The 15,396-nt window shown below is 37.7% G+C and overlaps 1 protein-coding gene across 2 annotated transcripts in view; it reads left to right on the plus strand.

Moving 5' to 3' along the window:
• The window catches only part of LOC108667885, an 88,403-nt gene that overhangs the window by 43,071 nt on the left and 29,936 nt on the right, over positions 1 to 15,396 (plus strand). Inside the window, exon 1 of one of the 2 annotated variants that reach the window (XM_018154985.2) lies at positions 3,039 to 3,248. The exons of the other annotated variant lie outside the window; for it this stretch is intronic. Coding sequence (XP_018010474.1) covers positions 3,156 to 3,248 — 93 coding nt within the window. The 5' untranslated portion in view covers positions 3,039 to 3,155. Of the gene's footprint in view, positions 1 to 3,038; positions 3,249 to 15,396 lie in introns of those variants that run through there. 2 annotated transcript variants of the gene reach the window in all.

The raw sequence follows: 15,396 nt of genomic DNA on the forward strand, positions 1-15,396 counted from the left end.
CCCTCCTATACGAACGAAAAACGTACAAAATATGTCCGCGTTATTCTTCATTATGATTTATGATGGCAGCTCGAACTATTTTTATATCATGAACTGGAAGCAGATATCCGTGTGTGGCACAGGGTTCAGTTTTCGAATGTGTTCATTTTGATTCAACTCGAATAACGTTTTACTGCGTTTATTTCTTATGTCCAATTTTTCTAAAAACTTCCTTTTCAATTACACTTAGGCGTCGAATAATGATTCTGGATAAAAAAGACACGATCGCAGTTCTGAAATAAAAATCCATATATTCTAACGTTTCGGCTATCTACACTTTAGCCATCATCAGAGTAAATAAGATTATAATCTGGAAAGAATAGAAATTCAGATAAGAATACAGTAGTTATCTGAATTTAGAAGAATAAGACAATTAAAATCAACTACTGTATTCTAAGAATACAGTAGTTGAGGAAATTTGACATCTCTTGGTATTTTACATTGATGAACGGATTATTTTGTCTAATAGCTATTGCCTCAGCTATAATCCAGTTACGGAGACTGATTTGTGATCATCTGTGGGCTTGACATGATCTTTTACAATATTACGCAGTAATTTCTGGTCTTGCTTGAAAGTCGAAAGGTTGGTAAATTCTACAAAATAATTTATTTCTGATTTATCCATGTCGTCGCTACTAGTTGATTGATACTTTGCGAGGGTATTAAGGAAGTTTTTAGAAAACTTGAAAAACTGTTGAAACTCTATATAAAAATAAAGTCCGATTTATTATTTCTGTATGTCCAATTGTCACTGTGGGTGATCTTCATTTACAAGAACTTCTCGAAGAATCATTGTGTGTTTTGGAGTTCCATTCTCTAATCTCCATGCAACCACTACAATGATCATTTCTTCTGGTGCACAAATGTTTTTTTTTCTGATTTTCCTCAACCACTTATACCTGGAATTGAGTTCCATATTACCAGGAAACAAACGGTTTGATTGCGGCGGTTATCACGGCGTGAGAGTTCACTCGACCGGAGGGCCGTCAATGGCGTTGAAGAGAACACTGGAATTCGACCATAGAGGGCCTCATTCAAAAGCCCTGAGAGAAAAAGCACTCGCGCAAAGACCGCCATAACTGGTCGAGCTGAACCATCGTCTCATCACGCTCATTACTATGCAGCGGCAGTAACGGTAGAAACTTTCAATACTTTTTCTTTTTAAGCTTCATAACAACGTTTTCGCTGGATCAATTAAAATTTATTTACTTGGAATTTGGCTCTAAATAAATTGTCGAATACCATAAATAATGTTTTATTGCTTTTTTCACATTAACTTTTTTTATTCTTAAAAAATCTCTTGTAGTGACACAGATCGAATTTTAAGGAATTATTTCTGCCCATTTGTACGCCTTGTCACGGTAAATTAGATCATATTACTTTACGATCATCGTTAAACCGTCGGTCATAAACAAGCTATTAAAGGGACAGCCTGGATACTCGAGCGGTTAGTGGCGTGCCCACTTGGGGGCGGAGTTTCTGGAAAGACGGGCGAGGGAAGAACATAGAAGAACATCTGCACCTCCGAGCCCAAAAAAAGATGGGAAATGAACATAACGACGTCGGAGGACGAGCTGCCTGGAAATGGAGTGTGTGGAGACGTCTGGAGGCAGGAGGTAGGCTGCCTGGAAGTGGAGTGTGTGGCTGCACGTCTGGAGGCAGGAGGTAGGCTGCCTGGAAGTGGAGTGTGTGGCAGCACGTCTGGAGGCAGGAGGTAGGCTGCCTGGAAGTGGAGTGTGACACGTCTGGAGGCAGGAGGTTGGCTGCCTGGAAGTGGAGTGTGTGGCAGCACGTCTGGAGGCAGGAGGTTGGCTGCCTGGAAGTGGAGTGTGTGGAGACGTCTGGAGGCAGGAGGTAGGCTGCCTGAAAGTGGAGTGTGTAGTAGCATGTCTGGAGGCAGGAGGTTGGCTGCCTGGAAGTGGAGTGCGTGGAGACGTCTGGACTGGAGGCCAGAGGTTGGGCTGAGGAACGATCAGTTCTACGAGAGCTGTAGACCGGAGTGGCAACGGCCGCAGACATTCGGGACACCGATGGTCTGACGGTTGAATGGATCACACCGCGTCAGTGACGACATAATTTGGCGTGTTGTGGCAGTAGAAACGTCATGTCTAATTGGTGTTTCGAAGACATTTATTTTGGGGAAAGTGTGATGAAGCCTGTAACGTTGTCTTCAGAATTTGCACATTGTTATTCTTATGAAGCTATATATAATACTTGAGGATAATGGTGATCAAAATGATTAGTGTTTCCACACTGAAGACCAAAAAGACCCAAGATAGTTTTCAAAAGCAAAATTTGTTTTCTAATTATCCTGCTTGTCACGTAGGTAGCAGTTACATTGCTATGTATCATTCTTGTATAATCTGCAAGTTAACGGAGTATGAGTTAGAGGTTGTGATCATGTTTTAGGTGCTATGTAATTTTTGAGCATCAAGTTTCACCAGCCATAATACTGATTAAGTTTCATCGTCACGAGTGACATTCAACATGCAGATTACCGTCTAACTTTGTATGAAATTCCATTTTACTATATATTTTCGTAACGGTACATTGATAATTAGGTTCAATTGAGATCTGCTGCTCCTGCAGGTCTCTGGAAATTTGCTCACTGAAATATTTGTCCGTTTGACCAAACTTGTTGGCTTAAATATTATTATAACTGCATATTTATTACCTATTTATTGGTTCCATTTTAAAACAGATGATGTCTTTATTTATATTAAATTGAAAGTTTTCGTTCACAAAAGTGTCAAGCGAAGACTAGACTGCATACAGTCAGGACTCTGATCTACCATTTACATTCATTGGTGTGTGAAGATCAATTATTAGTGGCCCTTGATAATGACTTAAGTGAGCGAATGTTTCGTGTTCAAAAACATTCAATCTACCTGATGATATGTTCTACTTAGTGTTGACAAAAATTAATTATCTTAATTCAGAAATTTTTTTAAAAAGTAAATTGAAGTCTGGATAATATTCAATGTTGAGTGTATGCAATAACTTGAGCTAATCGAGAAAAATTATTGAAAATAAAATTCGAGTCGGATGGATTTTAATTGGATTCAAAAGTTCTTCTCGCAATAATTTATTATTTAATTAAGTATCTTGCTGACGTTATGTTCGCGATCTCCTACGAACCAAATCAGCTCATGAACTGCACGCTGCCTCGCGACGCTGCCTCTCCTCCTCAGCTCCTGCAGTGGGTTAAGGTACTAACACATCTCTCCCTACACACGTACTCGTGTGTCATGTAGTAATAAATTCGAAATTTTTGGGCTATTTTCAAAACTGTTCACATGGATCACTCATAGTGGCAATTTGAGGAATGCTTCACTCATTGCTGATTTCTGTATTAATGTTTGATTAATATTGTTTTTGTTAGATTTTTGTTATTTAATTGTAGACTGGCATCAAGTTAAAGTTGTTAGCAGTGTAATGCAGGTACTGAAGTGTTGGTGCTGTGATGGTCGACGCTGCGGCCGAGCAGCTGGCGTCGTGGCATTGTGCTCCACGTATCGATCTCCCGCTCTATTTCAAACGCTCTGCCGTTATACTTTCCTGCCTTTTCCAATCTTTGTGTTATCCTGTATCTCGACATGTAATATAAAATTATTATCTCCTAAACAGAGGTCAATTATTAACTAGTGGTTGGCCGAAGATGATCTCCAGTTTTTTTTTTCGCGGATGAGGCGTTGCAAAACGACTCGAATTTTTTTTACCTCTTGCTAGCTGGTTTAACCTAATTACTGTTTTGAAACGTTGAATATTAAATGTAATTAGAACCGTTTACAAATCCAGATCTTATTTCGCATGGTGACCGTTAAAATAAAAAAAATCGTCTTTGTTCGACAACTTTCAGAGCGTGAAAATAAATAATTCGTTGATTGTTACACTCACTAATGTCGCCATTCATGACTGTCTCTGCGGTGAATCGTTAGCTTTATTGAAAGGTACAATCATCGTGTTTAAAGAAATAAAATTCATTTCAAGCTATGAAACAGGCTACTAAAATCATGTGGCTACGCAAAAGTTAAGTTTAATTGTTTTATGGGTAAAAAACGAACGTGGCTGAAATGAGACAAGCTTTCTCGCTCGTAGAATTCCTGAAAAAATCTCTTACGTCAACGAAAAATTCTTGTGGTCAACCACGAGTCTGCCGTGGAGGCCGTGGAGGCCTCGTTCTTTATTCATTGTTTCATTGAGTGAAATGAGCAGCGTTTTGGTGAATCTTGTTGCACGCTTGCTCTCTCTTATGTATCATGAAATACTCTAACCAAATGGAACATTTTCTTACTGAAGTTTCAAGCGCTCACTAATTAAATAATCAAGGTTTAATCAGAATGCCCCTTAATTTAACGATCAGGATCTTCTGGCTCTTATTTGTCATCCTGTTCTTAAGTAATCCTGTTTGGATATTTCATTGGTGACTAATAATGTTTATTTATTTGTTTAAATGAATATAATACAGTAATTGATTATCTTTATAAACTTTTGTGATGAGACTGGAGAGACTAGGCTGTACTGCAGCCTGGCTACTATGTTGGCAGTTTGCTGTGATATCGATTCAAGCTCACCGGCAATCAATGAGGTTTCCGGAGCACAGATTAGGAATGGATTAACGAAAAATATTCTTGAATAATGAACAGAACGGCCGTTATATACGTCCGAAACGGGCCTTACCCGTTAACACCAGCCTGTTAAAAACACCAGCCCGTTAACAACACCAGCCCGTTAACAACACCAGCTCGTTAACAACACCAGCTCGTTAACAACACCAGCTCGTTAACAACACCAGCTCGTTAACAACACCAGCCCGTTAACAACTTCGACCCGTTATAAACTTCAGCCAGTTAACAACACCAGCCCGTTATAAACTTAAGCCAGTTAGGTACATTTTTATAAAACCTCCATAATTTTTGTGCGTTGTCAGATCGTCTGTAAATCAAGCTTCAATTCCCTGTCGCTCTCAATTGTTATTGCTTTCGTTGCCATCGGTAATATCAGAAAATTTATTGTGAAATTTTAACATTTCAAGCTTGTCGAGTCGAAAACTGCACCCTCACATTCTATGATCTAAGTAATCCCTTTTTATATCTTCTTGCCTGTTGCCATTTATCTTATATAATTGATGGGTACTCAACATTTTCCATGTCATGATGAAGCAAAACCTATTGCCGTTAAAATAGTGACGGTCCTGTAACGGATTTACAAGCCTAAACGCGTTTTTACCGAACAATTCGCTTCTTATAATTTATTGTTTCGAAAGCAGACAAAACTGACCAGTCATGAAGTAAAAAATCCGTTATTTTATCATGACGAATTACGTGTGAGCTTTTCTGTTGCAGTGCGCCCGGAATTAAATACATCTTGCTCGCTCTTTGATTTCTGGCCTCACTGAGTTCACGAGTCTAAAATGCAGTAAATATCAACTTCTAATATTTATTTCATGAATGCTGTTGAATTTTAGAATTTTCACTGCATAGCTAACATAAGTTTGACAGATTTTATATTTTATTAAAATTATTAAAACGAAGGCTGTTAAAGCCTTCTAAACTTATTAAACTTAAATTATCTAAACTAAACTATATAAACTTAAATTATCTAAACGAAGGCTATGAAAGCGTACTAACGATGTGTTAAGAAGCACATCTATGTTATATGAGACAGCATCATCTATGAGACACATAATGAAACAAAATATATCTTTGAAACTTAAAATGTTGCGATTGCAAATCCAAACAAAAATGTGATTCATAGGACCGAGAAAACTGTGGAGATAATTATATGAGTTATTGTCTGGTCTTCAAAAAAAAAGACAAAAACATTCCCCTCGATGCTGCAGTTTCTTCTAGTTCAACCAGATATACTAATTTTGAATATTATTTACTCTATAGTTTCAGGAACATAACGATTATCTGTTCCAATTGACCAACTGGCCAACAAAATACCTGCTTTGACATGCCAGTAAACTTGAGATAGCAACGTCCCATTGCTAGATTTGAGGTCAATTGAAACGTCTGTTTGCTAGGGCGTAGTCTCGATCTACGACGGAAAACAACGAAGTCTACCCATTTCGTGTGGGAGAAACTGTTTTTTCCAATTACTTCCAAAGCATCGATTTGATCTGAAGATTTCTTCCAGCCCTGACCTGGTCGTACGATTTCTGCGGAAATCACACGTTCGTCGCCTACACATTTTGCTTTGGCGCGTCGCGTTCTGATAAAACCCTCCCCACCAGACATCTTACGCTAAATTCAAGTTTTTTTCATTTAATCGGCGTTAATAAAACGTTGTTTCAACGTCATTTGCCTGGGTGGGTCCCCACTCATGCGGAGACATCGTTATCGTAGGGTCGTCGAGATAAGTTTTAAGCAATACAATAAAAACTTTATTGTTCAATTTTTTGTTAGTCAGCTAATTATTAGTCGTGCTTTAATACATTGAGAAAAATTCAGCGTATTCAAAATTCGTCATCAGTGCGGCAGAATGGGTCAAGTTTTTACCTCAACTGCTGTGTTTAATATTATTGCAATGATAGAGAGGAAACAGAAGATGGGATAAACGCTCCTCTAGAAGGTGGGCTTCGAAGAAATTATGTTGTATACTCATTAACATACTCTGCCCTTATGGTGGCTACAATTAAGTTCTGTGTGAATCCATGTCCTCTCTTACTGCTTCATTTTTTCGATTGGAATCATGAATTTAATAGGAGTGTCGGCTTTTTTCTTTGGTCCGCGTGAACATTCAAAGTTTTGGTCGCATGGCCACGACGCATGAATAAGTCATACGCCGGTGGGGGCTTGGCGCTATAGTTTTTAACCATTACGCTGCTGGTTCTTAAACATTACGTTACCTATAAAGAATAAACGTTAACTTTAAAGAATACGCTGCTGGGACTTACATAATAATTAGCTCTTAAATAATTAATAATGGTTCATAAAGAATACGTTGCAGGGACTTGGAAAATAAGTTGCTTTTAAATTATTAATTACTAGTTCTTAAAGAATACGTTGCTGGTTCCTACATCATACTCTGCTAATTGAAGAGGTAGTTTCCTGTATAAGGTGACTCCGACGCTCGTTTGCGTTTTAATAAGCAACTGTGTATGCAATTAAGAGATCTGAGGTGGCGGTGGGCGTTTATGAGGATAAATTAAAATAATGTTAATGGGGCAAATTTGAATTCAAATGTATAAGAACCTTTCATTTTGCCGCCTTGAATGAACAACTCCACTTGAATTTTATTATCATCAAGACAATTGGAGACTTTTTTTACTAAGTAAGAGCCGGTTGAATGCTAAACATTGAGGTGAATACCGAAAAAAGGGCACGACAAAAACCGTTGTGTCACCTCTCTATCACTGGTGTTACGCAAGCACGTCTTAATTAACGCCATTCAACACTTCAACTTAATACCAGTCATGAGAATGCACAATTATCAAATGGAGATAATTGAGCTCCGACAACTGCGTGTTTTTCTGCGTATCTTAACACGGAGTGACGTCACCTCAAGTTCCAAGAGATTGTTTTATTAAAATATATTATTGTTTCATTCATTATATTTCATTTTTGCACATATACACAGGGAATGTATATGTGAAAATATATATTCAAAACCTGTTATGGTTCATTCTACCTTACAATAGACACAGTAAGTGAGAACTAAGTATGCGCGTCTGTTACTTTGAACCTGTCACTAGGAGAAATGAGTGAGACTATGTCCAGATAACGGTTCATTTTTTTACATTGTGTGGGTAATCCTAACCCAGCTTGGCGCGATAAAAAAGGCGTATCATTGCTACGTCGGCGTTCTGCTCATACTGCGGGTAAGAAAGTGGACACTGCTGTTATATATCATTTTGTCACTATTTGGACGATATGATACATCGATTCATGTGAATGACAGCATCGTTTGCGTGTTTCAATAGCACGTGTCGAGCGGTGCGCTGAACATACCCGTTTGTGTTCAAATACAAAAATAGTCGCTCAAGTTTGATTTGTGTTTACATTCACTTAAATAACGAAAAGTTGTGTGTTGCGTCGCAAACTTCACGTGTTCACCCCGGCATGTGATTTGCATTCGAAAATAACTAAGTACCTGCCGACGAGTAAAAATAATAATCAATGCATTATATAGTAGCTCGTTTGAATGCATTGTTTAATTAGATCTATTATAGCTGTGAACTTGGGGATAGTAAATCCAGTACCTTAACTTGCTATAGATGCTGATGCTACGAGATGGAGATGGTAGATCGTGCTGGACCTATCATATGCTGGTACATGCCATGCCTTTAAGCTACAATGCGTTGTCTCAAGTATATGCGTATACTGAACATCATATATAATCACGGTATTCTATGTATGAAAACTTGACGCCTGGCTGATAATTTATACATTTAATATCCAGGTAAGATATTCTTAACTTTCCAGTCTCTGCCCCTGACCGCTATATTATATATATCGAGGTTAGAAGTTAACCGGGCTGGAGGTTACAAATTCCTACTGTTAGAGCTGGGCAGTTCATCCTCAGTATAACAAATAGACTCTGAACTCTTCTTGCAGCTGAACCCTCTTCGTGCAACATACATTATTCAGTTGTGTTAACAAATTATTTCGTTTAAAAATTTAATTCACAAGCAATAAATTTGTCCACAATTTTTTGTCTGAAATTATTCATTCCGCAATTTGTCGCTGCTTCACTTATATTATTTGTTTTGAATTTTCACGGAGCATCTCTTTAATTAAATCTCACACGCATTTATAAGTTAGCAGCCCTAGGGAATAGCGAGTTTTTACAAGGGTTTGGCATAACCGCGCGGCGTGGGCAGAGAAATGTAATATTTTACGTCGCTCTCGCTCTCTCTTGAGCTGCCTTAGGCTTTCGAAATTCATCGCTAGAAATTTGCATTGATTATTGGCATGGTCAATTATGGTGTATTATAAGCTCAGGCTGTGCAGTCAGCGATGTATGTACAGCAAGGTGCAGGTGTCATGTTTATGACTGAGAACATGCCTCTGAAAATAAAATGTATGCAAAATCTCTGAAATAAATAATTGAACCCACAGTTGAAATCTTAACAAGTTTTCCGTATATTTTTTCATCAATCAGATTTGTTATACTAAGATATATCTTGCCTGTTATCAAACAACGATTTTCTCTTGTATTTGTTCCAAATAATGGAGTTTCTATTGACAAAACATATATATATTTATATATTGGAATAGTTTTTATTTATATATATATGTCCTCCCTCACGCTGCTCGACCGAGTTTTGAATAATTTTGTTACTGCGAGGCGCTGGCGGCGCACGGCAGGCGTTCTGCTGCCACTTTCCCTGTCGGTGAAAACCAAGAGTTTGCCTGAGGCTCCTGAGGTGCATTATTGTTTTACGGTACAATGCAGCTTCTCAGGAGCCAACTATGCTTCTATATTGTACCACGTGTGGGGCATTTTAATCTACATATTATAAGGTTTCTTTGTAATAATGTACTCGGACAAGCGATGACATGGGATTTTTTTCGCGCGATTCAAATTTGTTATACATTAAATACAATTATAAAATATCTTGGATTGTGTACACATGTTCAATTCAGTACTTTTAAAAAGATTCAAATAATATAATCTGTTACTTCTATTAAATAAAAACGAACGAATTCAACTGTTGACACTAGCGCTCTCTCTTCTCCTGTATTGTCAAACGTTGTAATTTTCGCTCCATTAAAATGTTCTCGAGTGAGTTTTTCTCTTTTACGATTCTTTACGAAGTTCTACGAAGACGTGTTGATGCTCTTCTAAATTGAATTCATGGCTGTTAATTTCAAACCTGCATTTTATTGCACACTAAAAATGCGCTCAGGTTTGGTCTGGAACTCGTTTTTCTCGAGTTTCGTTTTCCTCTGCCACGCCTCATTTTGTCTTCTCTCTGATATAGAAAAATTCAATACTTTGAATATAAATTATTATTTGGCACCTGCAACGAAGCGACATTCCTTCCATACTAGTCGTTTAAGTTGTGAATCTTTTAATCGGAAAGGTTGATGAAAGTTTGATGGTCGTTTTTTTCTTTCGTACGATTTATAATCTATACATTAAAAAGTTTCTACTCAAACTTTTATAATTTTCGGGAAATTTTGCCGGAACAAAACTGATGCGACCACAACGAGCTCTGGGAATTATCAGTTATTATGTCGACTTTTTCTGTCGGCTGCCCGCGCGACCTTGCACTGAGCGGCAGCTCTGCGAACAGCCTTGAATTGTGACCCAGTGCAGGGCACAGCTTGTGCTGTGCACTGCGCATGACAGAACAGCTATCATAAAATTTTTCTTGTAGAATTCGTAAGCCACCGCCTCTTTTTTTTACTTTTTTTCGATCAAGAAAATTTTGAAACCGTTGTTAGGACTTAGTACGTTTCTTTAAACCGCTGGAATTCGTTTCAATATAAAGCGCTGATCTAGTTGATACATGGCTAGCACATTTTGTTAACGTCCGCTATGCAAGTGTGTTCAGGATGCCTGCCTGTACGCGGACATGTTCTCGTTCTCACGGCCACTCCCGAATTCACAGAGTTTAACGGACTCATGCGAGTTGTCCGTAACCCATCGTCCGGCGAGTTGTAGTTGGATTTCGTGACGTTACTTTTTTCGCTGTGGTTATCTTTCAAAACTGAAATTCTCCGCACGAAATCTATACAAACTTTTTTTACTCTGTGTTTTTGCTTTTAAATTTAAAAATATCTACCTGTTGGTAATACCCTAAATTATTTTCATAAAATAGCAAAAAAAGTCTATATGTCAACCCGCTTGAAGAACCCAGACGCTGTTCCGCTGGCTCTTGATCGCCCTAATTACTGGAGATTTTGAAGCGTGTAGCCCAGTTCCCAGGACCGAACCTTGTTTTGCAGGCAGCGATGATGCATCGCGCGATCTGAGCTCTTCTTCAGACGCGCTAAGTGCCGATGATGAACGCGATGTTTTGCTGCTCGCTCCATGTGATACACTCTGATTATTCGATTCACTTTTGAATAAAATGCAATTGTGAGGTATCATTCGCATCAATTTGAGATTAAATTCGAGAAAATTTATCGCGCTATTTTCATTGCTATAGTGTAACAACCACATCATTGTAATTGTAGGAAATTCAAGTAATTTAGACGAATTACTTATTAGCTAAAACTGTTCAAATATCATCAGTCCATATACTGCTTAATGAAACGAATAAGCACTATCCAAACATAATTAATTAAATTAGGCATTTGGTATGAGGTCACGAAACTATTTACTGAAAAAATTCAAAACTGCAAGTAATGCTTATTTTCCCGCCCTGTAGGTTTGAAAATCTAATCTATGCTTGGTGTGAAAGTAAAGGAGTTTTTATTTATTGCTTGCCTTTACTTAGATCGAGGATCTATAAATCTCGTAGGCTTTCATGTTGCTTTCTTTTCCCTTTGGTTCTTTAAGTAAAAACAAAGAAATTTTTAAACGCGACAAGAATGTCACTTTAACGTTGTAAGAATAAAAAATACCAGTATTTTTCCTTCGTAATTCTTCTTTCTTTTTTTAACAGTGTTTATTCTCAAGAATTTCATTTTTGCCTTTTCTATTGTACGACAATTCAGGCTTGCGTCCAATGCACCTCAAAGAACCTGACTATTGCTGTATATCTAACGCCTGACAAGCCTATGTAAAGATCAGTATTGGCAACTCACTTTTAAATCGATGTCTTTGTTGTTGTAGATCCGACTGGCCTCTTCAAAAGATTGAACAGAAAAAGCTTCTTTGTTGAGATCGATTGGAAGTTTGTGCTCTGAATGCAAAAATGTGAATCCTGGGAGCTTACCTGGCCTGAGCTGGATCTGGCTGGGTTTACAAGATCAATTTATTTGTTTGTATCTGTTAAAATTGACTGAGAAATGAAAAAAGTCGCACTTTACTTAATATTTCTCGAATTTTCTGTATCTGATCCATGCATTCGCTGCGTGTGAATGTCGATGGAACCTTAACTAAGGAGATCGCTTCTAGTCGTTTCTTTTAGCATTGCTAGAATGGCCGAATATAAATATTTTTTATTTGTCTCTGTGTAGGGAACAATTCAATCATGTTCCTTTTATAGAAATCAAATTAAGATATTCTGACTTCTAAATGAACATTGATATAATTTAGCGTGAAATTCACGCTTCACATTTTAGCGTTAAATTTACGCTTAGTATAATTTTGATATCAAAATAGTTGCATTGCTGAGCGCAACATGGTGCTCTCGTAGGTGCAGCATTGGCTCGTTGCTGAGCGCAACTTCGTGTTCTCGTAGCAACAGCAATGACCAGCACCACTGATCCCATTGTTATCTGCCTGCTATCGAAGCCTCCTCAATAAACTCGAACACTACATGGCGATAAGGAGACTATAGACGCTCCTTAGCGCTGCTTCAACCTAAACCAGTTCCTGTATTTATGTATAGAATGTATGGTCTGTATATATGTATAGCATGTATTGTATGTGCACTCAGTCTGGTCCCCTAGACGGATAAAACCCACGCTTATGCAGGAGCAATTCTACCTCACGTTCTTTCAATTTATTCTTTATTTTCTATTTAGAAAAATAGGGCAAAAATTATGTCTACAGGCCTTGAAGTCTGTGTTTAACATATAGTGTTGCGAGTCAAGCTCTCTCCTGACAGTATCACTGGCACCACAATTTCATGGTATACTTTTAATTGCGTGATTTCAATTTTCCCTTACTTTAAACCAATCATGCTTGACAATTACGTAGCCGAAACGAAAGCTTTGATAAAGTTTACTTAAAGTTAAAAGTTGATCATTTAATTTTTTTAGACGATAATCATTACATTTGTCGATCGAGACCACTTGAAACCTAAATTCATTCCAGCCCATCTTTGATACTGCCAAGACTGTAACAGGTTCCACAAAAAACATTACCTTTTTAAACGTCAGCGCCTGAACTGCTCGCAATAAAGGTTTTTGACGGCGGCAATTTATAACACCTTGAATATCATGAGCGTTTATAATTTAGGCATGACCATTGATTGGATTAACATACTATGCAATCCTCTCGCTCGGCCTCACGGGGCCATGGAAAAAACGGACCTCCATTGATAACCCGTCGAAAAGGGGCGTGTACGCTATCAATAAGCATAGACAAAGTAGCTCCCACTCACAGGCAATCTGCATATGATTTCCTAAATCCTACACAGACACGGAAGTGAGATCGTGACGTATGACCGGCCATCCCTTATGGCAATCAATGGTCTTGAGCTGGAGATCAGGGCGAGGTTTGAATGCCTTATCCGTGGACATCGATGTAGGCCGAGCCTTCATGCCACCGAGCCTATCAATTTGTTGTTCTGGCGTCGGTCATGATCATCTACCCACACTCACTGCGTAAAATGCATAAATCGATGCGAATATCCCGTGTTGTCTGTTTAGACAGACCACAATGTGTGGTCTGTCAGATGTAGGGCAGTTCAGCCCCGTTGTTATGGCACTTAAGGTGGTCTGATTATCAAGAAAATCTATTATCTATCTATTGGACGTTGGCTGTGCGAAGACATTGAAACTCGTACATCAAAACGAGGGTTGCGAATGCTAACGAATTTGCGTGTGGACATCTCTGTTAATCAAGAACCTTTTCAGAAATCTCCCAGCTTCGTTTGCTTATTAAATCAACAACCCTTCCCTTTATTTGATTAGTAAGCTTATCGCTTGCGTCGTATTGCTTTACAATTATCTTTGGCTTAATATGTTGTCGATTTTTGAGTAAATTACATAAATAAAATTTGTTCGCTCAGCTATGCTGCCCTACTTTGCATATTTTAGTCTCATTTGCATATTTTATTCACTTAAATGTACAGAAATAACTATTTAATCATCTTCACTTGTCCATCACATTAAGAAACATAACTAATTCATTCAACAGTTTATGATTTTGAAAATATCAACTTAGTTCTAGTGTTAGATACTGCAGACTCGTGTAGGGTTCTCGTACGAGAAATTATTCGAGGCTTGCAATGCCAACCCACCAGGCATTTGACGTATAAATAACGTTAATAACGACGTATTACGTTAATAACGTTAATAACGACGTAACGTTAATATGACGTATTAATAATAATAACGTTTTCAGTGATATTTACGTTGTTTCAACGTAATTTACCTGGTAGGTATTTACGAGACTAGTCCGTGGCGAACTCGTCGTGCTGCCACAGACGCTGATCAGGACCCTGCTGCCGCTACTGCGCTTGATTGATGAGCGCGAACTGTGAGTTTTGGGAATGGCTTCAAGTTTATTTGAGGCAGTCATTAGTGATGTTTGCCAGCTAATTGGATGTTAATTACAACTTGCATGATTTTCAAAATGATACATTGCATGTTGTACCTAAATCTCATTGGAATATATTTGTATTATTTTTTATTTTATCATTGGTTCATGACTAGGCATACTTCACTAAAACTGTGTCTTTAATAATTTGATAGAAATCCAAAAAGAAAAGCACGTGTCATGAGGTACCTCACCATTTGCAGGAGGGTGTAACCAATTGAACGTAACCAGATCTTTAAATTAAAGAGGCATCAAACCGTATCGTCGCGGCAGGTTTTTGTCTTGGGAAGCTGCAGGTTTTGCTCTGCTTACTCATAGCGATGACTTCGCTAATTCAGTGTCTTGTCAAATCAGTCCACCTGATAAAAATTAGTGATGGATGATTTATTTATATTGTATTTGTGTGATAAAATATATCATATGTTCAAATATATTTTAGTTTAAAAACAAATGCGCAGAAGTGATCAGTTAAATACACCGATTCATTCAAATAGTAATACGCATCGAATAGAACAGTTTCGGTAAAATTTTGATCGGGAAATTTCCATTTTGGATTATAATTTTTATTTAGTTAATTACTAACTAACTGTAAATTTGAAATTAATCTTAGAAAATAATTAACAAACTCTACAAGCGTTAAAATTCGCCAAAACTGTTTTTGCAGTTCATGATTTCGCCGAGATCAAATTTGATCTCGGATGGAATCCTTCGTTTTCTGGAAATTTTTCCTCGTGACAAGTAAGGGAGCTGATTTGCATCGAGTTATTGTTAACATTAAATAAAATTTATTAAAAATTGATTTTTTCATGAAATTTTGACCTTGTGAATATTTTTTTTTCTGGCATGTAATAAATTTTAATTTATCTGCTGCTGTTATATACTTAACGTTTTCATGTTATCACAGAACGCATATTAGAGATCTCATCACAATTTCTCATTAAGGACTCGCATTAAGAGATCACATCGCAGCGTATATCACATTAAGACCCTCCCACTCTATACCCTTGAGAAAAAAACTCACCTCGC

Source organism: Hyalella azteca, unplaced genomic scaffold, assembly GCF_000764305.2.
Source record: "Hyalella azteca isolate HAZT.00-mixed unplaced genomic scaffold, Hazt_2.0.2 contig13914, whole genome shotgun sequence".
Classification (NCBI taxonomy): Eukaryota; Metazoa; Arthropoda; class Malacostraca; order Amphipoda; family Hyalellidae; genus Hyalella; species Hyalella azteca.